The following is a 27623-nucleotide window of genomic DNA, read 5'->3' on the forward strand; positions in this document are numbered from 1 at the left end:
CTGGCAACAATGGGGTGGGCTCTTGCTCTGGGTAAATTGCCTTCCACTTCAACTGATGAATTTGTGTGGGCTCCCTTTTGTTTGTTTTCCAGGGGTCAGGATTAATGAACGCTCTCGTGCTTCTGCTGCAGAGGAAGGAAGGGAAAAGATGCAGAGGAGCGGAGTCCTGGCGAAGTGCTGAACCATGTAATGAAATATATTCATTAGATTTACAGTTTCTATTTTTATCATACAACTAAAGTGGCTACAGAACTGGATCTGAATAGGGACCAGAGTTACATTAATAAAGAAGTAATGAAAAGATTCATTTTTCATGTTCCATTCATAGCCACAGCTTAACTAAGGTTCTGATTTGGAGGGAATGGTTCTCATTGCCCTATTTATTTTTTACCCATTACTGATTTTTCAGTCTTTAGAATTTTGTGGCTTGCGGGGAAGGAGGAATCGCTCCTGGCCACCAAGCTGTAGGTCCTACATCCTAATTTTGTATATAATATTTTGTATATATAGTACATATACTAATTTTGCATATAATGTTCTGTCCTATGCTTTTCTGAGCTGCATTCTAAAGAGCAGCACATCATTAAAAATCAAACAATGTCACCTACTTGAGCTTCCCCAATAAATAATTCACAACAAGAAAATGCAAATGTATTGCCAACTTAAAGAAAAATTACCCATGCATCATAAAAGCCCCAAACACTACAGTAATTTATGTGGCATATAACTTACCGCTCCTTGGTACATTTCAATTTCCTTTTCCCCAAAATATGGCATCTGCTTGAAAGGGTTGACTGAGATTAATACGGATCCTATATATGTCTGAATTTATATCCAGTTAAGGTCCAGCATTAATCTTCATAGCTACACATTTTTCAAATTAAGTAACCAGATGTTATCAAGAATTCATAATGACTGTTCAAACAAAAACTCAGATACTTGTGTTCTAAAAGATTATAAATAAAGACAAAAGCAATTACCAACTAGCTCAGGTTTTGTTCCTCTCCAGGAAGAGTAATGAGCTTAATTACCAAGGTGCTACAAAAAGAAATCATTATTTTAAGTGATTTGAAGCACACCCTTTTAACTGACACGTATGGCTAGGAAAAAGCAAAACAACCCAAAATAGAAATGACCTAGGACTGAAAAGAGCAGTTATCATTCCTTTTCTCAAATAATATTTTTTCCTGGAAACTTGCATATCTCTTAGGTATACTAAAAATGTATTCACTTACTCATTGAACAAATAGAGGGATACAAGATGAACTAAATAGTTCTACTCCTTAGAAGCTATGAGGAACTGAGTTATATCTGTAAGACATTATTTGGAGCAGAAAATCACAAACCCACACAGATCAGATTTAGGGAAAGAAGGTATTATTTCTGCATGGGGAATCCAGGAAGGCCTTCCAGAAGAGAAAGCATTCACACTGAGTCTTAACTGTTTTATACAACACATTTTAACGTGCCCCAATAAGTGAAGTATTATTATAACATAAAAAGTATTTCCATTTTTTCAGTAATCAACTAGTTTGAATTGGGTGTCCACAACATGCCAGGCACTGTCCTGGATACTGGGAATACAGCTGTGAACAAATTAGAATCGTTAAGCTCCCTCTTCTCATAGAAGAAAACAATTACTTAAAAAGAGAGGGGGGCACCTGGGTGGCTCAGTCGGTTAAAGAACTGCCTTCCGCTCAGGTCATGATTGAGCCCCATGTCGAGCTCCCTGCTCAGCGGGGAGTCTGTTTCCTCCCTCTCCCTCTCCTTCTGTACTCCCTCTCACTCTCTCAAATAAATAAATAAATAATCTTTTAAAAAAATAGAGAACAAACACAACAAAATTCACATACTCAAAATTGTTTCTTTTAATCAATGATTTCAAAATGTTTGGATAATTTGAAGTCAAAGACATAAAACTGTGATATTTCCTCTCCTGAGGGGATATTTATATATTTATATAAAGGACCTGGGTGTCAAATAGAGCAGCAAAGGGAATCCAGTCAGATTGCCTAGTTGCCCAAAGCCCACTTTGACTCTGACCTTGGGCAAGTCACATCTCTAAGCTGTGGCTAAAGGATGATGGGGTCCAGTAGCACTTACTTATAGGCTTATCATGAGAATGTAATCAACAGTACAGAAGGCTCAGCAGTTTCCTTAATTCATGTACTTCGAGATGCTTGTCTTGTCACGTGTCAACATCTTTGAGACATGGCTTTGGTACTATTATTGAACACAGATGAGCGAAATATGGGATAGACCAGTTAATATTTGAAAACTAATATGTAGACAAGGTGAAAAATGGAATGATTCGGTTGCAATTTTGCTTCCCTTTTCACTGACTAGAATGATCTTCAGACTTGAAAGGGCTGAACATGAAAGAGCAGGAGAGGAGAAAAGGGCCATTGTAAGAGCACACCTGGATGCACCCAGTGCTAACCTGGGGGCAGTTCACGGCAGAAATAGCAAATGCATGTGACCTGCAGAATCCTAACTGGAAATCACTGAAGAATCAGAAGAATGGCCAAGTCTAAGTGCCATAGTCAGGTGAGGCCAACGACAGATTAGTAGTGGTCTTGTTTCTTGAGGCGAAATTTAGAATCGGTAAATTTATCATTAAAATTATGAAGCAGGGGCATCTGGGTGGCTCAGTCGGTTAAGCGTCTGCCTTTGGCTCAGGGTCCTGGGATCAAGCCCACATTGGGCTCCCTGCTCAGTAGGGGAGTCTGCTTCTCCCTCTCCTTCTCCCTCTACTGTTCCCCCTGCTTGTGCTCTCTGGCATACTCTCTCTGTGTTAAATAAATAAATAAAATCTTTTAAAAAAGAAATTAAAATTATTAAGCAGATAAGAAACGTCCATGATGTTTTAGCCAAGACTCCGGAAGTGTTTGTAATATGAACACTGATCGAATACACACACACACTTACAGGGTACAAATTAAGCTCCTAATGATAACCCTATTACCCTTTTACTCTTTTTTTACTATGAGGAAACTAAGGCAGAGAGGAATTTTAAAACTTGCTTGAAAAAATAATTGAAAAGAAAACAAAACTTGCTCAAAATTAAAAAGAAAAAAGAAAAAAACGTGCTCAAAATCACAAGCTAGTAAGTGGCAGACCTATGATTCAAACCCGGGCAGTCTGGTTCTAGAGTCTACACTTTTTTTTTTTTTTTTTTTTAAGATTTTATTTATTTATTTGACAGAGCACAAGCAGACCAGAGGGCAGGAGAGGGAGAAGCAGGCTCCCCTGCTGAGGTCTCCATGTACCTCAGGATTAAAATAAACCTGGCCAAGTATGATCTGTCCATGGAGGAGGGTGTGCCTCCCCCTAGCTGTAAAGGGAATGCAGTGAATGCCACCTCTCCTAGACAAAGCAGCACTGCACTCAAAGAAGAAAGAGCTGCCGGAGGACATGAGCCAAAGCTATCAGCTCCCCACCAACCGCTTCTTACCCAAGCCCTTGGCAATCGGACAAACATGGACTAGACTGCATGTGAGCTCTTATAGGAAGCAGTATTTTAACTATTAATAATCTGCTATATAAAAAAACATCTTAGAAAGTCTGGATTTTCACTAAGTCATCCACATAAATTCTAAAGGATTTAAGGGCCTGATAAAAAGACAGAGGGGAAAAAAAATCTCTTTCAGATTATTGCAAGCCAATCTTGAATCAATGACTCATAGAAGAGGGAAAACTATTAACTATTCCCTCAATCTCCCAGTAGGGTTCTCGAAGTCAATTATTATTTGGGAGGATTCCTGAAAAATAAAGTTTGGTTTGAGATGAATAATGCAGCTCTTGTCCATGCTAAATCACTACACGCTTACTCAGATCAGAAGAACTGAGAGAAGAGAATTAATTTAGAATTTGAAGAAAACAAACATATTTTAGTTATTTCAGGTGTGAATTTGGCCTAATCGTTTCTCTAACAGTCTGCCCTGTTTTTCACCAGGCTACGTCTGCAGAGACCTCAGCTACTTTTTTCAAAGCACAGGTCTCCTACTGGGTTGGGTTATTTCCCAGATAACTCACTCCCACTCCCTACTACTAATTCAAGTGTGCCTTTGGAAAAAGCTGCTCGGGCAGGATCGGAAGGTAAACTGTCTCTACCCACGTAATCTTTGGCTGTGAAGGTGTGGCCCAAGGTCAATTTTCAAAATATATGGAGATATGAGACTATGATATTATACACATGCATACCAACCAGACAAAAACAAATACATGTCATCTTGTCTAATAGAATATATGGAGGAGGAAACAGAGGAGAAGACCCAACAGATCTTTGATTGTTTCTTGTATGCTTGTGGTGGATCTATGAGTTTTCATTGTTCTGCAGCAGGGATGACAAAAAGAGAAACATGCCCTGAATTTTTCATAAAGCTCAATGTATTCAATACAAAGGACTGTCCTTTATTCTTAGATTATCTCCTTTCTACTTCTGGGGTATTAAATTTTTCTTCCTTTTATGAAATGTGATGGTAATACAACTTCTGTAAGTTTGTTTTTAATGGTCTTACAAGCAAAGTTGGGTTTGACTTAAAATTTTTTTTAATAATCAGTGAATTCCCCCAAACCACCTACACTGATCTAGTTGACTTCCCTGGATTTATCAGTTAGGAGGGGCGGGAAGGTAAGGTGACTTGCCTGAAGTCACATATGGGGAAACTGGTCAAGCTGGAACTTGAGCCCCTGACTCCAGCCACCAGACCAACACCCATGTCACTGCAGCAAGCTGCCCCCTCCACTTGAACTGACTGCCAGGGGCCAAACCTCACTCAAAATAGCTGCACTGCCTTGGGCCCTGGTTGGTCAGGCACAAGAGTCTCAACTAATTCAAGGGCTGAAAATGCCAAACACACTTGAGTGTGGTCTTTGAGTAAAAACAAGTTGGAGTGCTTTGCACAGGAACTATTTTCGTCAGCGAAGTGGCTATAAATGATGTCTTGCCACGCACAAGAGCGAATACTGCAATGTTTTCCTCATGTATTTTAGAATGTAATTTTAAGAAGTGTGGCAACATTCAAGAAAAAAACGGATGGTAAATTAAACCTTCCTTGTCTTAGGATAAATAGCTGAAAATTACAGGGTTTTATTGGTAAACAGTGTTAGCATTTTCTAAGAGGATTTTTTTTTCCTAATGTAGAACAAAGAAATGTGCATGCATCCTGAATGTATTAACAATTGATTGTTCCAAATGCTGACCTTCAATGTGAAACTGTGCTGGTAGGAGATGTAGAAGAGGTGCAGTAAGCAATGTTATAACTTAATATGAAATTGAATCTCTTCTTGCCTTAACTATTAAGCTTAGGAGTGAAAGGGGGAAAATCCTCTTCTTTAAAATAATGTTATTCTATGGTAATAATATTCCCATAGCACTGAATGTTAAAGAGGATTTTATCACTTAAAAGAGGGAAAGATCTGCATTTAGACCCTTGGTATTATTTCATAAACATCCAAAAGGATCATCAAGCTTTCTCAAAGCTGAAAGGTGCTCTGTGCTCTTGATGGAAAGCACACGGATGCGGAGTTTCTCGTGTATTGAGTGGGTAGAGATTTCTAAAACATGAAGCCATTAGTGGTCAACTAACTCATTTCCTTGGTAGAACACACGATTAGTCAGCCATTGATTCAAAGGCATTAATTCAAAGGCTCGTAATCAGCCCCCTCTGTGTGAGTCATTTGAAACTTCTGCTGTCTGAATATAAAAAGCAAGTCTTGATAGTCAACAGATTTTCAATGAATGCTTAATACAATGCACCATGCCAAGAATTATGCATGAAACTAAGAAATATATGAGGCAAGATGATGCCATTTTTGTTAAAATTAACAAAAAAGCACACATACACACATATGCATATATGTATATGTTTAAATTGAAAAACATACACCAAGAGGTTATGGTGGGATCTTAAATGATGTTAGTGTTCTCCTTCCTTGACTGTGTTTTATAAATCACGTTAAATGAACACGTTTGCTTTTAAGAAGATAAATGAAAGAATGTCCTTAGTTTTAGGGGTAAATCCTCTTTATGGGGAGAAGTGAGTCTGCCCAGCTGGACAATGGACTGGCTGATGATAACCACTAACATGTTTTTTTCAAAACTCGTGTTTCTATGTAAATAACATAATAAGCTGAACCCATGTTCTAAGAACATTCCAATAAATTTATTCAACTATATTCAGTGGAAATTCACCTTTTATGGGCCTGTCAATAAACCAATTCTCCAATTAAAACAGTTTCTATGGTAAAATGTATTTGAATTTTCAATAAGCAACTTTAAAATTGACTTTTTGGAACGTAACTTAGAAATGTGGAAGGAACTTATACACTTGCCTTAGTATATGCTAATAATAAGTAATGTTTACTGTTACTTACTGCATTCATTATTTCATTTAACCCTACAATAGCTTCATGTGGGACATTTTATTATCATTTCCATCTTACAGGCAAGGGAATCAAGGCACACAGATCACAAAAGGCATAAAAGCTGCAGGAGGTCACCAAGCCCATGTAGAGTTGGGTTCAAAGCCAGGTAGTCCAAATCCATATCCTCCATCCAACCCTTATCACCTGCCAGTTCCCCTGTGCCATGGGGCTTGCACATCAAAGGGATTAAAATGCTTTCATGGTGATAAGCCCAGGTAAAGTGAGCATATTTTAATTTTTTTGACCAAATAAAATGAAAATTTACCACTGAATACAACTGCTTCCCTACAATTAAATTAAAAGGAAGCTCTGCACAGATAACTAGGAATCAGCAAATGTTTTCTCTAAAGGGCCTGAAGGTAATGATTTTAGGTCCTACGGTCCAGTGGCAACTACTCACCTCTGGCTTTATAGCTTGCAAGCAGGCACAGACAATAAGTAAAAGAATGAATATGGCCATATTTCAATAAAACATTTGTTATATAATGGGCAATGGGCAGATTTCATTTGCAGGTGGTAGGTCACCTCCCAGATCAAGATGCTATTATTAATGTAGCTAACAAATCCAAACATATCTGTTAATAGTTAAAAGGAGGGGTTTAGGCATTGAACTACCCAGAGATTTGGTAAAAATTTCCTCTGGTAAATAAGAAACAGCACAGTACTGGTCAGAACCATCCAAGTGTCTTGGAATAATTTTGTTAATTAATTTTGCTGGATGTGTTGAATATATGTATTAGTATATCCTGTTGTGTTGAACTCCCCACTCACGAATGATGAGAAAGGCAGTCCCTGCAAAAATATCATTGCATATGTATGGGCACTTTTAACTCATGGTCAAATGAGTGGCATAAATAATAACAAACAGAAGCTACAGATGTTAAAACTATATATACCTCTTCAAGCTTTGGGGGTTGAAATCTAAAATGTATGTAACGACAGTTGCAAAGACACTACCTTTAATGGTCCTCTGAAATACCATGCCTTCAGAAGTCAACAAGAGCATCACAGTTAAACCTTCTGGTACTGCAATATAGATTTGCACAGACCTTCGCATATCTAAAATTCTACAATAATTTCACTAAGAGATCTTTATATAGTTGTACCAAACAAAACTGAATTCTGTAGGAACTTAAGCAAATATCACAGTTCTCTGTTTATAATGAAGTCAACACACATTTGAATCAAATTTCCATTCTGAATTTTTTAAAGCCCCATAAAAAATGGCATCTGGCAAGCTAAAATTGAAACATAAAGAACAACTCAAAAATGTCAGGCATTTTCAATAGTTGATCTTCACTTCTCATGTTTCCTTTAGTAAACACAGAATGCAGAAAAACTGGCAAAATTGCATATTTTTTGCATGAGGCAATCTTTTTAAAACCTTTTAAGTCTGGACTTAACTGTCTGCTTTGTAATTGGGGAGCTCTATTGATAGAATTCTCTGCAGGCCAGGACTTTCCCTAGGAACAGCAGAGGTTTTAGACACCACGTGCGTGGCTAAAGTACGTCAAAGGTTCAGTGCCATTGATTGAAACAGATGAATATTGGCTGCATCCTGATTTCGTGAAATTCCAGACAAATAATTTAGCATCATCTTTGCCCTTCCCACAACCTCAACTAAGGGACAGAAAAGTACAAAACCATGTTCTGAAATGGTGAAAATGACTTGAGCACATAGTGTCAGTTCAGAATTTCAAGTGGATCTTCTCATGTTAGGAATACGCCACGTTACTATGGATATGGTCATCTCAGAATAAGTCTAAAGAAACTAATAAAGGATACAAAAATGTAGTCATCCATGTATCTCTTCTTTAGGTTCTCCACGATGGCATTCTCTGTGATCTTGGAGAGCAGGACCATGTCATCCACGCCACTGTGTTTAACATTGTGGCTCTGCCAGTGGTACCGGTAGGCACCTTTGCTTCCCTGTGAACATAAAATGCACAATTATTAGGATGGTTTATTTTCTCCTGGTGAAAAAAAAAAAGCCACTAAGTTCCCAAATATTCCTTATATCAAATGCTGCAGAATGAGCACAACAAAGATTTTGTTATCAACAGATCTGAATTCAAATTTCAGTTTTGCTATCTACGAACTAAGAAAAGTGGAGAAGAGTCATATAGGTTCACTGTGTCACTTAAGCTGCTCTTTTCTCATTTGTAAAATGGGAGAAATTAAGACCCACTTCATAGAGTTGCTGTAAGGATTAAGGAAAAATAACATACGAAGTCCCAAAGAGTATTTCGAGTATAATACAATAAATGATTAATGATATCCAATAATTCCTTCAACCTTATTGTTTTGTAGAATTAACAACAAAATAAGCAATAAAACAGAAACTTTCTAGACTTGTTTTGCAAATTATATGACAAAACTCAGAAGCAGAAGCAGTATGTATCACACAACAGCTAGGTCACCTCATCCTAACTTCTCAAGCCATCTAAATTATTTTCCCTCCATAAATTTATCACTATCAACATAATATTGGCCTTCCAGATTCAAAAGATAAGCTACACTTTGATGGCTGATCACTGCTACATTAATGAGGAAATGGACAAGACAGCCTAAATGTGATTACAGAACATGCTGTGGACAGGAGGACCTCATCCAGTCCCACAGCCTCCTTGGAGAGATGAAGCTGTAGCCCTTTTCTTCTTATTGGATTTACAACCTAACACCAGAGGTGGCCTCTGAACACCCTGTGGCCTGCAGGAATTCCTTTCACTTGGCCTTTCTATAGTGGAATGCCCACATGTTCAGCTATGTGCAAGTCCTGGAGTTAGAGGCAGATGGGAGCACCATGGTGGCTGCACTTGGGGAGCTCATGTCCATTGAAGGACACCTAGATATTGATAGGAGTAATTCATGAATCAGCAACAATCAAAATGAAAACTCATATAAAATGGATGTTCCAGGAGTGCAGAAGACTTCTTTGTCTTAGGAAAGACAGACAACTTCCTGAAGGTGCCATTTGAGGTGGATCTAAATTATTTTGAATTTGCCAGAAAAGATGAGACAAGGAAGGATAGTCCTTATAGTCTACACTCACTAGGGCAAAAATCTAATATATATGTGATAATGGTAAATGATATATGACAAGTTATTAGAAGATCCTCCCTTGCCTTCACAGCCTACAAGCATCCTACTGGAGATGTCATGTGCTGCACATGTGTGGTGTGCATTGACCTGAGTGACACTTGGCTCCTGCCCCCATCCTAGGAGTTCACTTTCTTTGGGGGATTTAGATGAAGGAGAAAAAAATTCTGAATAAGGGTAATAAGGGTATCTAGAAAGGCCACGTGCTCAGACATCAAAACTAGGATGAGAAAAGGTCATAAGGAAGTTCTTTGAGATAAAGGGAAGGTGGAAGGAAACAAAATAAATACCAGTTAAATTCCACTTGTGTAATGTTTTCTCTGTAGGATATGTGAGTCCTTCATAAGAGCAATTGTAAGAGGCTCTAGGAAAAACAGTTTTTAAAAACCAGCCAGGAAAGAGTTACCATAGGAAAGGCATACCAGTGCCATGGGCTGAAGCTCCAGAAAAGGGCTCTGGAAGGCTTGCCACCCATGCTGCCTTGCAGAGGGCATCTTTATATGATATATTTGGCTTTTGCAGAACCACATGCAGCATCAGTTCTACAAAACTACCCCAGACCTCACCACACCTTCTTCCTCTTGTGGCACAGCAGAAAGAGAGAAAAAGCATCCAGCATGACTCACTGGATCTCAATCAAATGTCCACAGTCTACTTCCAACCAGATAAAGACTCCAGGCAACTCCTCTCCTTCTCTGTCCTCCCTTCTTTCCTTGATTATTTTTCTGGGCACTCACAGAAATTATTCTGCCTAGAAAATTAGGGCCACAGAGTAACTAACCAGTAGGTATGTTTGCTCTTAACCCCTATAAATACCCACTTACTTAAGAGGCCAAAATGTTATTTTCTCTTTGAAAAATGTAAGCACGGTTTAATAAAACAGAAGGGTATTAACAAGCTGTTATTTAACTCCTGCAAAGGACAAGAAATGGAAGGGCTCTGTGTCACAGTGTATGTGTTGGTACTGATCCACAGAAACTGCCTCCTCAAGGTAACCCCAGTTGGTCTTGGTATCCAACCTAACTGTCTTGATTCTGTCTTGCTGCAGAATGATGTATTACTGTCTGTCCCATTTCAGAGGCAGTGTCCTTTTTATGGTAACTATTTCTCATTAAAACAGGGCTTTGTGGAGTTCATTAACTCTCATGGTCTCAAATATCCCTCGATGCCAAAGAGTCCCCCTTGGGGGCCTTCAGACCTCTATCTATAAATGGATGAGGAACCAATAGTGAGACTGAGTAGTTACTATAAGCAAAACAATCAGCCATTTGATTTGTGGTGGCTTTTATTATTGCAATCAACTCAATGATAGAGGGTTAACATTCCCATGCTACATGGAAGGAAACAGACTTCCCAACTAGCAAGCAGCAAAAACAAGATGTGAACTCAAGTCTCTATGATGATGAATTCATTCAAACATCATTGTTTCTTCACACTGTCTCCCTGGAGACTTTACTGGATATTTCCACCTGTTAAGTTTAAGATGGCCACAGAATGATAGACTGTCTCCAGAACCGAATTCATCATGAAAGAGACCTATAATCTTTGTTAATGACCACTTTCCCTTAGCATCAAAGACTAAAACACTGGAGTTATTTTTTATTTGACGCATTTCCTATATCTAGTTGGTCACAAATACCTTTTCCCCTCTTTCACCTCTCTGTCTCTCCTTCTCCCAGGTGATGATATATGAGAACTCATTCAACCTTCACAATTATCCCCCATACTGTGTATTATTCACTCTCTTACTAATGAAAAAAACTGTAAATTGTCCAAAGTCTTCTGATTGTAACATCTCTAATGTTCCCCACCTTGCTATTACTTTCTCCTTCCTCTTCCCTCCTATCTCTGCCCTTCCTCCCCCCAAAAATCAATTCAGATGAGGTAAAGGGAGAGAGAGCTAGAAAGGGTGGGAACAATCAGAGTCTTTGAGGGAAAACTCACATGTTTGGATTGCCAAGGACAAGATCAGAGCCCACCCCATGGGTAAATGAAAGCTGGACCAGGGCTGGGCCAGGGCTGGGCTGGGCAATTCTAGCACAGGGTGAGAACCTGAGCAGGGAAGCTAGGAACCGAACATAGATGCATAAGCTCTCATCGTTGCCCAGACAAGCTTGATAGTTCCCCACAGTGAAACAGAAAACTGTTTTCTGTTTTTCTGTAGGGGACAAAAGAGTTTGATCATAGCATGACTTTTCTAGAGGTGTTCCCTGGAACACAGCTGAGGACAGGCAACAAGTGGGGAACCCAGCAGGAAAATGGTTAACATTTTACAATCCTAGACAATGTTTCTGGGAGCAGAGGCCAAATGTGACCTTCAGACCGCAAACTACTGTGTTACAATTGCAAGAATATGAGTTGTATTTGTGGGGCAAATAACCTTGACCTCTTTGCTTCTTGCTCTCACTCCTGACTGGGAGGGTGGGGGGCAGGATTGGCTGCCATGTGCGCTGGGAGAAGGAAGGACAGTGACAGGGACTTCCCCATCTGCTTGAGGAGGGCCACTTTCTTCAGTTGGCAAAGGCCTGGCTTACCAGGCTCTCCCCTCAGCAAGAGTCAGCTTCCTTCTCTTCTGTGGGCTTCTTTTTTGGATGGGTAACTCAAACTTTTTGCTTTTTTGCACTAAAAATAGGAATATTTTATTTATTTATTTTATTTTTAAATATTTTATTTATTTATTCATAGAGACACACAGAGAGAGGGGGCAGAGGCACAGGCAGAAGCAGGCTCCATGCAGGGAGCCCAACGTGGGACTTGATCCAGGGTCCCCAGGATCACACCCCAGGCTGCAGGCGGCGCTAAACCGCTGGGCCACCGGGGCTGCCCAAAAATAGGAATATTTTAAACAAGTAGGGGTACTCAGCAACTATGCATCCAACAGTCCTTAAAGAGCATGGTCCTTGTACCAAGGAAGGAATACAGGTACTGATGTGCCAGCTAAGAAATAAAAATGAAAATAACAATAATGATGATGATAAAAGTTACTCTTAGCCCTGACAATTATTATAAATTATGAGGGAAATATTTCCCATTAAGAAGGATTGAGTGCAGACTCTCTTGGGCCTATATTTGGTTTCTTTCTTTCTTTTTTCCTTTTTAAGATTTTATTTATTTGAGAGAGAGAGCACGAGTGAGCATGGGGGTAGGGCTGAGGATGGGGGGAGAAACTCAAGTATACTCCGTACCGGGCACACAACCTGATATGGGGCTCTATCACAGGACCCTAAGATCACACGACCTGTGATGAAAAAGTTGAGTCCGATGCCTAACCGACTGAGCCACCCCATCGCCCCTCCATATGTGGTTTCTAATGATGATTCTGTTTATTAAAAAGCAATGGATTCACACACAAGTTCTAGAAAGTTGAGTATACCCATATCCACGTAATGGCCTGGTTTGTTCCTCACACTTAGGAGGTGGCACCAAGACACAGGAGTCCCTCGTGCAGAGGAAGGAGCCCGCCTGCTGATTCTCTGATTTTAAAGGCAGAGTGTCACTAACTCACATGTGTTTACCAGGGTGGGGACCAGGAAGAGCAAAGGTGAGTCAGCACACAAAGGCAGGGATTGTTCTACCCTGAAACCCTACCTTCGCTCAGCCTTGGGGGGAGCCCCTGCCTGCCACAGCTTCGGTGCTACAAACACTCTTACTAGTGTCTCAGGGAGCACTGTTCTTCTTTGGTTCATCCAGGAGAGAGGAGGAGACCATATACTGGGTGACTACAGTCTTCAACACCCTTCGGACACCCAAAAAAGGGAGGCCATGAAATGTGCTGTTTAAATACAATAGGCCTAGTGTCGGGCAGGGCCTGGCTGGGAGGGGGTGATCATAAATATCTTATAGCCTTCCAGGAAGAGGAAACTGCACAGTATTTTTAGAGAGTAATGTGGAAATAGCTATCAAAATTCTAGCCACGCCAACCAATGTAAAAATAGTTACTTAAATAAAAATAAAACTCACACTCTCTTTGTTCCAGCAATTATTTTTAGGAATTTACCTCAAGATATACCAAGTATGTACACCATGACGTATGTACAAGCCTGCTCACTACTGCAGAGTTTGTGATGAGGAAAACTGGACACGTGATTCGGGGCCACCGGTCAAGAATATGGCACACCCTACAAAGGAGTTCCAGTGGGTCATTAAAAGGAATCTGACAGAGAAAAATCTTCAAGATACCCAGTTTCATGAAAATCACAATCAATATGTGGATCGAAGCACAGAATGACTGCAGACTGCAATTGTCTCAAGTTCTTAAGAGACATCTGTTTGTTTTTTTTTGAAAAATACACAAGTTTCCATTGGGAAGAAAGCCTGGGGTTTGGGACAAGGGTGACTGCTACTTTCCATTTTGAACTTTTCTGCAATTTATTTTCTTTTTAAATAAATGCACATACTTGCATGTGTCAGTAAAATAACCAAATAAATAGAAATGTTGAAAATGATGCTGATACATTGGAGAATTTTCTGGGGGTGGTGTTGGGTATTGATGGGACTATCCCAAAGCTGGATCATCATTGTAAGCCTGGGTGCTGTGCCGCTTCCAGGTTTGAAAAGTGGATTGGGAGGTGTTGCCTGGATGACAAGATATTATCATGTCTGGGATGTTTAGCTGGTCCATGAGCACAATAGGACGGCAGATCTGATTGCCAAAAAAACCTGGGACTAGAAAACTAGTGTATCACCCTAAAAAGCTGATAAACCATATTCTGATTGTGAACAATGGACAATGGGTAATGCTCTAGCCTGCTGTTGAACGGGGCTTGTTTTTTAATGGGATTTTTCTGTCCTAGTGAGTCATAACAGGAAAGGAACAGAACTATCTGTTGTACTTTAATCGTTTAGTTGACAGTCTAGGATTTCTACCTTTTGAAGTTCTGCTATTTGACCAGAATGAAACACTTCTATGGCAAATGATGGGGAAAAAAAAAAAAAAATCAACCATAAATATTTGTTTCCTCTGAGCCAGGCACTGTAAACTCACACTGGACTTGCAATGTCTTTCAACTTTACGGAATTTAGACACCCCCCCTCCACTATGTTGATGATGTGAACATGTATGTATGTGTGAAGCAAGCATACATGGGTATGTTGAACTGCAGTGAAGAGAGTACAAAGAAGTGTTTCTGGTAGAGTGGAGGGTGGGGTGGGGATGAAGCAGTCTGTAACCAACAAATATCCTCATTCCCTTAATCCTCCGAGTAAATGGAACTAACATTTACTGAATCCATAAAGATGTGCTAATATACTTTACATGATCTCATTTATTCTCACAGCCCTGCAAGACATGATTATTATAATCCCTCTGTCACTATTTTACAAATGGTAAAGTGAGCCCTAGGATTGTAATGTACCAAGCTGCCTCTGCTTAGAGGGGCTGGGGAACGGAAGCACACCGCGTGTTTGGCACGTAAAGTGTAAGGAGTCCTCAATGAATACAGAATATGTGCTCACTAGCTATCATTCGTGTTAAGTACATGTGACCTGACCAAAAGTTTGATATTTGTGTAACATTTCTACTGACATGATCTCAGTTAATCCCTGTGACAAAGGGCCAGGGGTTGACTTCCTTGTCTTTGTTCTTTCTGCCACATTACAAGTCACTTCCAATGTGATCATCAAGGCCAAGTGTAGATAGATGCTGGCTCCAGGATCACTAGGGCCAGAGTCTCCTAGCCAGGGTTGGCCCAAGGCAATCTTCCTGGAAGCGACTAGTGCAGACATAATTTATCATCTAAACAGGGACACTCTGAGTGCAGAAGGACTTAATAGCTTTAATAATAAAGCTGGAACATGATGCATTAACTGGGGCTGTCTTGGGTTGCATGGCTCTATCTGTGACCAACTTGATCTCAGAGAAGTCATGGAAAGCTTTCAAAGACCAGCCCTCCTAGATAGGATCCTGTGCTACTGACTCACAGGTCTCCCACAAATCACTCAGTCTCTCAGCCCTCTGACCTACCCACTCAACAGAAGGAGGTTCCTGACATTACACTAACCCCTGGGGGCTGCCATGAGGAGCCTAAGGATCAAATAAGACTGTCAATGACCCTAGCCCCCAATGTCTCTCAGGGTAGAGTTGGTTTTACGTGATGACATAATCAGAGGACAACATGTGGATGGTATATACCAGGCGGGTAACATGGAGTGAGGGAGGGAAAAGAAGTTTGTAAGAAAATAACAAGAGATGGGAAAGTGCCCAAATTTTGTTTTAATTGCATGTATGATATTTTTATATAAAATATCTATGTGGAAATATGGTTCTTAAAACATTGCAGTTGTTGCATCTCTAAGTGTCCTTTCTGTATGGTTTTATTTTTCGCCTGAGCATATATTTATAACATGTGCACACACACAAATACCAGTTTTCAGTGAAAAAAGATAAGATTGGGATCCCTGGGTGGCGCAGCGGTTTAGCGCCTGCCTTTGGCCCAGGGCGCGATCCTGGAGACCCGGGATCGAATCCCACGTCAGGCTCCCGGTGCATGGAGCCTGCTTCTCCCTCTGCCTGTGTCTCTGCCTCTCTCTCTCTCTCTCTCTCTCTCTCTCTCTCTTTGTGACTATCATAAATAATAAATAAAAAAAAAATTAAAAAAAAAAAAAAAAAAGATAAGATTAAGGGACATGAGAGAATCCTGTGAAGTGAAATGAAACACACATGACACTATTTTCTGTATTTTTTTGATAGTCCACATCAGCTCAGGTCTCCAATTCCTGTTGTTTACTCCAGGTTGCAGCTATAAGTAAACTCTTTTAAACACAAATGGATCCTCAGCAGGAAAAGAAGCAGCCTTTCTTTGACTTATGACTTACTCAACCTGGAACGTTGCTTCCAAAGCACCATTTTCTGTGTCAAAGAACAGTTCAAATCTAAGATGTTATAAATCAACAGTTAACATAGTTCATCAATTCCAAGATGCATTTTCTTCACATTCTAATATTCTGAAATTAGGATGCCTTTTTTTTTTTTAAGCAATCTCTACCTCCAACATGGTGCCCCAACCCATGACCCCAAGACCAAATGTCTCATGCTCCATGGAATGAGCCCGCCAGACAGCCAAGGATGTACCTTAATAATCAATGTCGTGTCACAGCTTAACTGACACTGGTTTCTTTTTTCTGGAGTTTTTTTTTTTTTTTTTTTAAAGCAGAAGAATAAAATAATGATGGCTCTCTTACAACTAGTAGCATCTTTGGGCTTGATGAATCACGGCACATAACCCTTAGAAGGGGTCAGGCACTATTCCATGCACTTCACAAATATTAAGTCACTGTGTAGTATCATCAAAGATAAAAATATTATAAAGATTTGCATTATTCTGGAAGCATCACACCATGGATCAACGTCCCTTCAGGAATTACACAGTAGTTTTACCGATGGGTTGATGACTGCCCAGTTCTAGAAGCTTCACTATGAAAAATGTTTGCAGCAGCGACATGATTTCCTCTCTGATTTGTAAAGGTGTGTTCTTGATTTGTATCTCTTTCACCCTAAAAGTTCCTTTAGTGTTAAGATTATTTGAAGCAGGAGGGTCCCCGCCTCTGCCCCCACAAGATACATCAACCATGGCAGTTTAAAATGAGTTGTGCCCTTTATTCACAGACAACATCCTCCAGAGTTTCCTAAACCCAGAGTCATCTTCAACTATTTTCACAACTTTTCTATACTGTTTCTATGTTTTAACTGTTTCTATGAACTGTCCTAAAAATTCGACTAAATCGTAAACAATCACCTCCATCAAATCACCAGTTTGGTGTGTTAGCTTTATTTCTTCCATACATATTAAAATAATAATGAAGGCATTCAATTTAAAATATACACTGTGGGGTTGTCCATACTGATCTCACCATCCATCTTGGTGCATGTTTCTTTCTTTTTTTTAAAGATTTTATTATTTATTCATGGGAGAAGCAGAGACATAGGCAGAGGGAGAAGCAGGTTCCCTGAGGAAAGCCCAATACGGGACTCGATCCCAGAACCCCGGGATCATGACCTGAGCCAAAGGCAGATGCTCAACCACTGAGCTACTCAGGTGTCCTGGTGCCATGTTTCATATGTGGGGACCCACTGCCATTCTCTCCTGGGTCGCTCCCATTAATTTCAAGTCTAACTGTTGGGTATGTATATATGTATGTATTTTTATTTTAGGTAGGCTCCACACCAACATGGGGCTTGAACCAATGACCCCAAATCATATGCTCTACTGACTGAGCCAGGCAAGTGCCCCTAGCCACAGGGAATTGAAATGGCTCTATTCTATTTCTCAGGTGTATTGTTCTCTGTTGTGGAAAATCCTGCATGGGGGGACCAGATTCCCTTTTGGATAGTAGGTGAGAGTAGGTTTTGTTTTCACAGGTAGAAACTACTCTGGATTCATGTTCCAAATCCTCTGTTCTTTCCATCAGGGATCCCAAGACCCCTCCTCTAGTCTTCTCTCAGTCAGAAAACCCCCCGAGCCACATGTGGGACATTTTAGCGGATTCCAGGGTAAGGGCTTGTCTTGAGGCCAAGGAGGTAATTCTCTCTTGGGCACCTGGAATTTATTCTTTCTAGAAAGCTGGTAAGCACTGTTCTTTTTCCCTCTTAGTCTCTAGGAAATCTAGAATGGTGGCCCTCTCCCCTTTGGGAGAATATTCTTCTTCTCGCACAACAGCTACTTCCCATTACATGCCAGCACTGTTTTGAGTATTTTCTACACGATAATTTATTTGATCCTCACCACCTCACCAGGCAGGGAAACTGAAGCACAGAGAAGTTAAGTAACTTGTCTGGCTCTTTCAATCCCAGGCCATCCGGCTCTCGAATCTTCAAGTTTAACCATCATATCTACTGCCTCTCATAATAAGGTGAGTGGCTGCTGGAAATAGCAATCATTCTAAAGTTAATAGTAATTGTGTGATTGCATGTTTACTATCCACCCTGTATCAGCCTCTTTCATCTGCATGATACCACGAAGCAGACACTTTTATAATTAGTATGGAAGATACGTTGTGCAAAGCCCAGCACCAAGGAGCCCACAGAGCAAGCAGTCTAGCTCTAACATGGCCCCGTACAAGTCAGAGAAAGCTCAGTGCCATGGAATCAACCTTAGGAGAACATCTGTCCCCTGCTGTGTCCCCAGCATGCAGGGCAGTGCCTGATACCTGGCTGGGCTCAACCAATACTAGCCAGGTGAATGAATTCCAGGCCACTGCGCTCATCTCAGGATTAGATACATCTCATTGAGGCAGCTGTCGGTGGGGAAAATGGGATTTCTGGGCCCAGAAACTGTCACAAGTTTCCAAAACTCTCCTATTGCCCCACATTGGGAGATCAAAGGGAAGAGACTTTGCCCCTAAAGACAACTCACCTTAATTGTTCATTGTCATCCAGGTAAGGAAAACAGGGTATTCTCAACCAATGGATGAGGACATTGCATGCTACAGCATAAAATCAACAACTGTATAAAATCCCCTTATAAGACAAATGCTACTTTTACTTCTGCCTCTATTTATATTTTAATCGAGCAAATGATGAAGGGTCACACAGATGTCAGTCTCTATCTTTGCAGCTGTGGCTCTGCTAGCTTGACAACATCCTCAAACACTAACCAGTCCTTTCAGGGGCTTCCTGGTCAACACTCCTTGTTTTTTGAGTACAAAGGTTGTGGAATACAATTCTTCTTACTAATTCAGCCTTGATTAGTATCAACAGACTTGAGTTCAAGGACAGGATCTACTTCTGTGACCTTGGGCAAGGTGCGTTTCAGGGAATTTTATTCTCCACAATTAAGGCAATCTATTAAATGCTATATACTTAAATGTGATTTAGGGTTTGTATCTCTACTGACAGGACTTTCATTAACAGAAGAACCAAGCAAACAAAATCTTAACAGACTACGTGTTGTAATTTTTAGTTTGAAAATAATAGTCCCTGAAACAGTGGTAGCTGTTCAGTAAGTTTCTTTAACTGAATTCAGAAGTCGAAGTGATAATACAGGCAGACCAGCATTAGCAACACCAGTGTCTCTTGTTCATATTATTAATTGAATTGGAAATAAAAATAGGGAGGTAATAGAACAATTTCTTGACACAAAATGAACTATTGCTCTGTACCAAAAAAGAAAAAAAATCCTAATTTAAATGCTGTTCTGCAGAAAAATAAATATGCAGAGACTTGCCAAGAGACTGCAGCAGAGTTGATATCAACTTGATTAAAAATAGTCTCCCAGGACTCAGTATCATTTACAGCATCTTTCTATTCTGATTGCAAAATATGCATTATTTATACCATGCAAAATGGTGGAGGCATGACAACCCAAGATAATCAACTGATTTTATGTTTTAATATTATTTAATTTTTTGGGAAAATGAACTATTTGGGCATATCCGAATGAGAAAACTGAATATTAAAAAAAAAGTTGACAATTCGTTTCTTACCTCAAATTTTTTTTTTAAGCCCATGTAGAAATACCAAAAAGGAATAAAGAGTAGGATTTTCAGTGGATATGCACCAGGTACAGTGTTGCTGTATCATCTCCTACTCAGGGGTGTCATTTCAGGATGTGCTAAGAGAAGGATCATGGATGGGATGGGCTGTCTCAGAGACACGGACAGCCTTTGTCATGGATTAGCCATGCAAATAGAGTCTAAAAGCAGAGCTCAGGGGTGAGCGCTCATCCCCTGAGCACCACAGTCACTAGCCAACACTGAACAACAAAGTACAGAAATGAGAAATACCTTCTACAGGTAGAAATTACTCTGTGTTCATGTTCCAAATCCTCTGCAAATCCTTCCCACCAGAGATCCCAAGACCCCTCCCCTAGATGGTGAAGGCTCAGAATAGCTCCAGGTGTGGAGACAAAACACTCAATCTAACCTCTCACTCCTTTTCATCACCCTGCAGAGGACACAGAATCCATCCTGCCATTTCTTCTCAGGACTCACATGTTGAACTTCAGGACCAATGGGGCTGGGCTGAAGGGGGCAAGGAGAATCCTGTGTACGCTTGATAATGTCATTAAAAGCCCCACAGGAGACAGCAAAGCAGGCGTGGTCTCCTGATGCCCTGTTCTCAGCAAGCCATACCTCAGAAGCCACACCTGGACTGTGCAGGGCCAGGGGCAGGGTGTGGGTGTGCAACAATGAGGAGCCAGAGACAGATCTCATCAAGTATTGATGTGTCCTGTCCCAGGAGAACTTCCAAGGGGCTTACTACCTACTGCTGTGTGCCCCCCTCCCCAGTTCAGTAAGCAAAGTTTGGGGATGAATTTGTAATAAAACCAATGGGGGGGGGGGGGTCAGCACAGCTTCACTCTGAGCTTATCCAAAGACCCCTGCTACTGTGTCCTTCCAGGTTTGAGGGAGGCCACCCACAGGTAGACTTTGCCTTCCTCTGACCAGCTTAAATCCTTAGTAAAGGTTCAACTGTCAACAATTACAGATTTGTAAAGCTATAGAAATTGGGAAGGGAGGTAAAGGGAGAGGGAGAGAGAAAACCCTCTCTCCGAGGGGAAGAGGAAGAGCTTCTAACAGAACAGAGATCTTAGTAGCCCTACGCCTAAAAAGACTTTTTTAGGAAGTTAAGTGTTTCAGGGCTATTTCGTAAAAGCAGCATTGCAAGAACTCTAATCTCTAAGCCTCGGTTTCTTTTTCTATAAAATGAGGATAGTAACAATATCTACCACTCAGGGCTTTTGTGGGAATTAAATAAGATAATGCATAGAGGGTTCATATTACACTGCCTGGCCTACCATTAGTGCAAAGTTGTCAATAATAGTTGTCAATAATAGCAAGTGACCTGGGGAGGCTGGGAGCCAGGAATCGTGCTCTGATTGGATATCTGATGTTTCAAGAAAGAACTGGGGAACTGTCTCATCGGGCTGATAAGAAGATAACAGCAGAGACAGGACTCAATAAAGAAATATGGAACTTAAAAAGTTTTGTGATGCTCAAATGATACATAATTTTGTATGGCATGTGAGACATTTGAACCCAGATTCTGAGAATTGGGATGTACTGCAGCAGAGCAGAAAAAAGACAGTCACTGCGAGAGAAGACACATAGAGAGCTGAAGAGGCTAACTAAAAAGGAAGAAATACAGTAAGGATCATTTGAGCAATAGATTAATTCCTTACATGAAAAAAGTAAAGGTGTTCAAACCAACTACAAAGGAAAAAGGCTAAGGGCAGAATGCTTCTATATTTACATTCTGAATCCTAAATTTTTAGAGCTGGAAGGGGCCTTGCCTATAGATCAACCTCCAAGCTTTTCCTGTACTGATGAGAAATCTCAGACCAAGGGAGGTGCATGCATGTCCATGGTGCCAGCTACTTAGTTGCTTAGCTACTTAGTTCACACACTAGAACTCCGGTCTTCCAGCCCCTTCCCAGCACTCTGCAGCTCTCTGCAGCCAACCCCTCCTGAGCAGACCTGTGGCAAAGGTTTTTTTTTTTTTTTTTTTCTTTTTTTTTGTAGCAAAGGTTTTTATCACCCACAGAGGTTCTGGAAAGAACAAATTAAGTCTAAGCATATACATATTTTAAATTTCTCAAATAATAAACACTATCATTTGTGAACCTTGACCCTCTGGCAATAAGACTACATGAGCGGGCTGGTATCCATCTAAATATTAAATATTTGAAGAGCTTAATTTCTTAGTTTTTAATATTAAGATAAACAGAAGTTTTAAATGTGCCTTCCAGGGGGTTATCTAGTATACAAAAGTGCACAGACCCCACACTTTGGGGGCCACTTTCCTGGGACCCTCTGCCTTCCACCCAAGATATAGGCCTCCATTTATGGGTGGCAGAGGGGGTAGGGACTGGTGGAGGGAGGAAAATCCTGGCATTGGCTTAAAACTTAGAAGTAAGTAGGTAAAGGCAATCTCCAGAATATGGGGAGAAATGTAAGAAGAAATTGGAAAGCCATAATCTAACTAGAGATCTCTGGCTGTAGGATTCCATGGTGCTCCTTCTAGTTGTAACTTTCTGCTGCCATAATCACTAAAATTGAAAACAAAACACAAGCTAACCATGTCTGATGTGATTACGGGCCATGGGTGGGTCACACCAACTTAAAGTTCACAACTCCACAGAAAATCCGGGATCCCTGGGTGGCGCAGCGGTTTGGCGCCTGCCTTTGGCCTAGGGCGCGATCCTGGAGACCCAGGATCGATTCCCACGTCAGGCTCCCGGTGCATGGAGCCTGCTTCTCTCTGCCTGTGTCTCTGCCTCTCTTCCTCTCTCTGTGACTATCATAAATAAAAAAAAAAAAAAAAATTAAAAAAAAAAAAGAAAATCCAAGAATTCCCTTGCTCCCTGTATCCTGCAAAATGTGATACAGCAGGCAACCCCTGCCATCAAGAAGTGTGATCCACAATGTTTGGGGAATAGGAAATGGGCACAGCTACCTACCACAAGTCAAACACTATGTTAGGTACTTTGTTTCACTTGGTCTCAAAAGAATTATAGAACCAGAGAGGTGCACTGATCCCTACGTAACAGATGAAAAAGTTGGCCAGAGAGAGTGTCACAGAGTCCAGATCTGTACTTGGGTTTGGTGGGTTTAGAAACCCACAGCAGCTCCCTTTGAGGCTGTGGTGGAAGACAAAAGAAGTAGATTCTCCATTCTGGGAAACTCCCCCAAGGGAGCCACGTCTTCTGACAGCAAGGTTTCATGTACAGCACCGGAAGCTGCCTGTAGGTCCTTATGTGGCAAGTTGGATGAAGGAACACTTTGGCTATGGAACAGAGGTCACCACTCTACACAGAGGAGCATTTCAGGCACACTGCTAGGACTGACTCATAGAGAGATAATGGGTGCTGTGACTGGCCCCTCACTGGAGCTCAGAGGGCAGAGGGTTAGAGCTACTCTGAGACATTGTGCCTCTGCCTCTGCTCCGTCTCCTTCAAAGTACTCCTCACAGCCAGCTTCAGATAGAACCCCACCCTCTGGTCTTCAGTATGTGTAGGCTTCTCATCCAATGTTCTTTTGGGAATAGATGATGGTTTCCCTTTGTGGCAAAGGTGCCTCCTACCACAATGAAGACACTTAAGTATGTTCCAAATAACCTCACAGAAATTCTCACTCAGACAAAATAGGCAAGACAGACGTGAATTCCCAAAACTGTTGCTGCTAGGGTTCCGCTGCAGGAACCTGCCACATAGCCATGCCAGGTGTAATGGCATAGCTACCTTCAGACCTGCAAAGTCAAGAGCAAGAAGGACACTCTGGTCTTCCTTACAGTAGGGACAGGAATGGGAGTCAAGGGGGCTGGGACTGACACTCAAATGATCCCAAGGCAGTAGTGAGAAATCACTGTAGACAAGGAATCAAGACAAAGTGAGATCTGCTCTCTGTGTTAGGCAGAGTGTGCCTACCTAGTTATGGAGAAAACTGCTCAATTTTGGGCAGGACAGTGAATGGACAACAGGTATCAACATCACCACCTCACAAAGAGGGTTGTGCTCAAAAACTGCCAGCAAGACCACACGTGGATTTGTAAATGCATTTGCATGGTTTCTGGTTGCAAAAATGCTGAGAGAATTTGACCACACTCTGCTTCCAAGGGCACAAAAGTCCCTTTTTACCTGAGTTCCAAACCCAAAATATGAGGACAAGTAGCACCAGAAGTCTTAAAATATGCTCTCTCCGGCTGTGACCTCTTCTCTTCCTGGGAGTTGCATCAAAAGCACAGTGTTACCTACTAATCAAATAGCCAACACCCCTAGATACCTGGAAGGGACCACATATCAATTAAGGCTCACTGGAATCAAAAGCAAAAAGTTTCACTGTTTGTTTGGTGGAATTTGGCTTTAAGATGCAGAAGTAGCTACTGGTTTTACATTTACAAGAAAATCTCATTTTGATTTTTTTTTAATTCAATGGAGCAAGAGTACAAAGGTTAGGAAAGAGAAATAGTTTGAAATCCTGAGAAAGATAAAAGGAAAATGATTTAAATTAAACATGCGGGAAACATTAAAGGAGAGAAAGACATAAAACAACCCTAGAGATCTAAATATACAACATAAGAAAGGTTGTTTGATCATAGAGCAAGCGTGTGAATAAATAAAATAAAATACTATAAATGTTCTCAAGGAAAAAAATTAAATTAAGAAAAAAGCTTCCTTCCGACTTCCATTCTAAGGAAATCACAATTCTTTTGCTTGGTACAGCTACAGTTTACACACTAACTGGTTATAGTCAGCTTTGAAAAACCTATGCCACATTCTCTAGTTAAAAAACATGTAAGTGAACCAATCATTGTTGGTGGGTAAATCTTGTTTGGTGGATGGGTTTATTTTGAGCAGCTGTGAATAAAGGCAAGAGTGATTTTATTTATTTTATTTTATTTTATTTTATTTATTTTATTTTATTTTATTATTTTATTTATTTTTTGGTCATTTAAAATTTTCACCCTTAAAAAAAAGATCTGTAGTGGTTTTAGAGGGCTCAGCTTTGAAGAGTGCTTTGAATATTTTTAAACGTACTCAGTTGGTGCTCCCCCTGGTCTCCAAATCAAGACTCTGTACCACCTTTTCCTAAAGGTATTTTTTCTACAGGATTTTGTACACTTTCTGGCTGTAGAACTGTTGTTATTATTATTTAAACTTACATCAAATGCACTTCAACTGGCAGGCATGTGAGTCGTGAAATTAAAAGTGTTTTTGGGAGGAAAGAAAGTATAAAGTTGGGCACCAGGATGGACAGGCATGCGCAATGCTACAGATGGTGATGGGAGGCCTAAAACAATGTGTCATTCCTTTCTATTCTGTTTTGTCCCATTGTGTTTTGAATAGACTGAATCACTGCCCAGCTTTGGGACCCAGCCTCTGAAAGGCCCCATTGTAAGGGATATGCTTTCCCCCAGCAGAGTTAAGGTTGCTGTAGTAACCTTCACTATGAATTTCCTCAGCAGTGTGATGAAAATCTCAACTGAATTGTGACATTACTATAGTTACAAACAAGACTGCAAAATGAGCATGGGCCCATTTCGGGGGTCTTTTCTTATCTGAACATAACCCACTATCTGCTGTCCAAGTCATCCACATAGCCAAAGAAGGGATGGAATTTCAAGCCAGAGCTTGAGAAGTGAATCCGTAGAGTATAAGGGAGGGTCTCTCTGATTTGTGTGCAAGTGGTAGGAAAACGGGCGTTTGCAGACCAAGGCAGGGACCCCACAGTTCATGAACTACTTTAACCATAGAGTTTGCTGGGTTAGGAAAGCCACTTTTCTGTTGCTGAGCAGAGAGGCATGGGTACCCAAGGTCCAAACGCCACAAGCAAAGAATAAGTCTGCACTTTGTTTGGAGAAACAGTTCAGGATTCAGCAGTGCCCCTCTTACTCTGCCATGAAAAAGAGACAGAAGGGGACGCCTGGGTGGCTCAGTGGTTGAGCATCAGCCTTCAGCTGAGGGCATGATCCCAAGGTCCTGGGATCGAATTACGCATCTGGTTCCTGATGGGGAGCCTTCTTCTCCCTCTGCCTGTGTGTCTCTGCCCCTCTCTCTGTGTCTCTCACGAATAAATAAATAAAATCTTAAAGAGAGAGAGAGAGGCAGAAAGCAATCATCCCAATTTACCAGATGGCATTACACCAGAGTGAAACCCCTGTCCAGTGACTTCTGTAGATGGCTCACTATGTATCAAACAACATCCTAAGCTATTTTATATATTAACTCATTTACCTGTCCCAACAAACCTATAAAGTCAACATTATTATTAATCCCCATTTCGAGGATGAGAAAACCCAAATACAAAGAAGTTACATCACTTGCCCCAGACCAACACCAGTGAACAAGTATTCTCCTTCCAGCATCTATACTCATAATCTCTTCTTGTTTGAACTTTTCCACGTTAAGCACTTGGTGTTCAGATCTGGAGCTCTGGAACTTGGGAGCAAGAAATGGGCCAGGAATATCAATTAGAGAGTCCACCACTGGCTACTAAAAAGTTGTTGCCATGGACATGCATGAGCTTGTGAGGAACAAGGAAGAAAACAGGAGATAAGAAAACCAAGGATAGGATGCACTTCATTCGTTCGTTCATTCATTCCAACAGTTATATACCTACTAGGAGGAGCCAACCACTGCTCTAGGTGCTGGGGTAACACTTGCACACTATACAGACAAGGCTCCTGCTTTCATCCTGCATACTTTCACTGGTGAGGCAGAAAATAGTAAGGGTAGCTAGAGAGATAGGAAAATAGAAGCAGCCAAGCAAGGCCAGAAGGCCAAGGCTGAGGACTTGGCACTGGAGACAGGAAACAGGCAGGCAAGATGGAATCCCCATCAGAGGGTGCAGCCCAGGTCACACAGAAACACTGTCTGCCTTCCAAAGGAAACAAGCCCAAACTCCCGTAGTCAGATCCCCATCCAATAAGAGAAATAAGGTCACCTCTAATCTGTATATTGCCTCCAGTGTCTTGCTACTTAGCTGCTGATCATCCCACAGGAGACCTCAAGTGGCTCCAAGAGGTAGGCCAGGAACAGGTATCACGATCTACATTTTATAGCCTGGATCGGCTGGCAAAACGTCCCTGATACTTTAGAGGACCCCAGAGGAGTGGTGGGGATTTGGGGAGGACCGAAGAGCAAATTTCCGGTTGGGCTCATCAGCTTTAGGGGACATCCCTCTGTTTATCTGTCTAGCACGGTAATGGCTATGCCACTCATTGCGGGATATTATTAAGCTGGGCTGTGAGCCTCTCTGTGTGCTGCGTCTCGCCTACTTCGAAATAAAAGAGGGGGCAGGAGGAAGGAACCAGAACCGGCAGCAGAGCTAGCCTGCTTTTAAATCTAGAGACAGGGTGAAAACAAACAGCTCTTTAAAAACACAATTCCTAAGCTTGCTGAAAGGTAGCAATCCCAGCCTAAAAGCCTCTCAGCTGGGTAATACGCTACACCAAAGAGAGGGCAAAAGTATCAAGGCAAAGAAAAGCAGGAGACGTCAGGCTGTGGATGGAGGCCCTGCTCCATGCCAACTTCTAAGTCAAATGAGGAATTACAGTAACTCAGCCCACAGTGATTTCCCGTTTTAACCGATGTTTCCTGTTTTCTATGCTGGGCATCGTAAGGATATTCAGAACCAGACCCAGAGTTCACAGGCTCTCCCTT

At 41.1% G+C, this 27623-nt stretch overlaps 1 protein-coding gene across 2 annotated transcripts in view; it reads right to left on the reverse strand.

Moving 5' to 3' along the window:
- The window catches only part of MYO1E (myosin IE), a 198069-nt gene that overhangs the window by 111500 nt on the left and 58946 nt on the right, over positions 1-27623 (reverse strand). Inside the window, exons 2-3 of one of the 2 annotated variants that reach the window (XM_077881290.1) lie at positions 8215-8358; positions 733-822 (exon numbers count right to left, since the gene is read on the reverse strand). In XM_077881290.1, coding sequence (XP_077737416.1) covers positions 733-822; positions 8215-8358 — 234 coding nt within the window. Of the gene's footprint in view, positions 1-732; positions 823-8214; positions 8359-27623 lie in introns of those variants that run through there. The other variant, XM_077881291.1, reaches the window with a different exon arrangement.

This window comes from Canis aureus, chromosome 32 (genome assembly GCF_053574225.1).
Source record: "Canis aureus isolate CA01 chromosome 32, VMU_Caureus_v.1.0, whole genome shotgun sequence".
Lineage (NCBI taxonomy): Eukaryota > Metazoa > Chordata > Mammalia > Carnivora > Canidae > Canis > Canis aureus.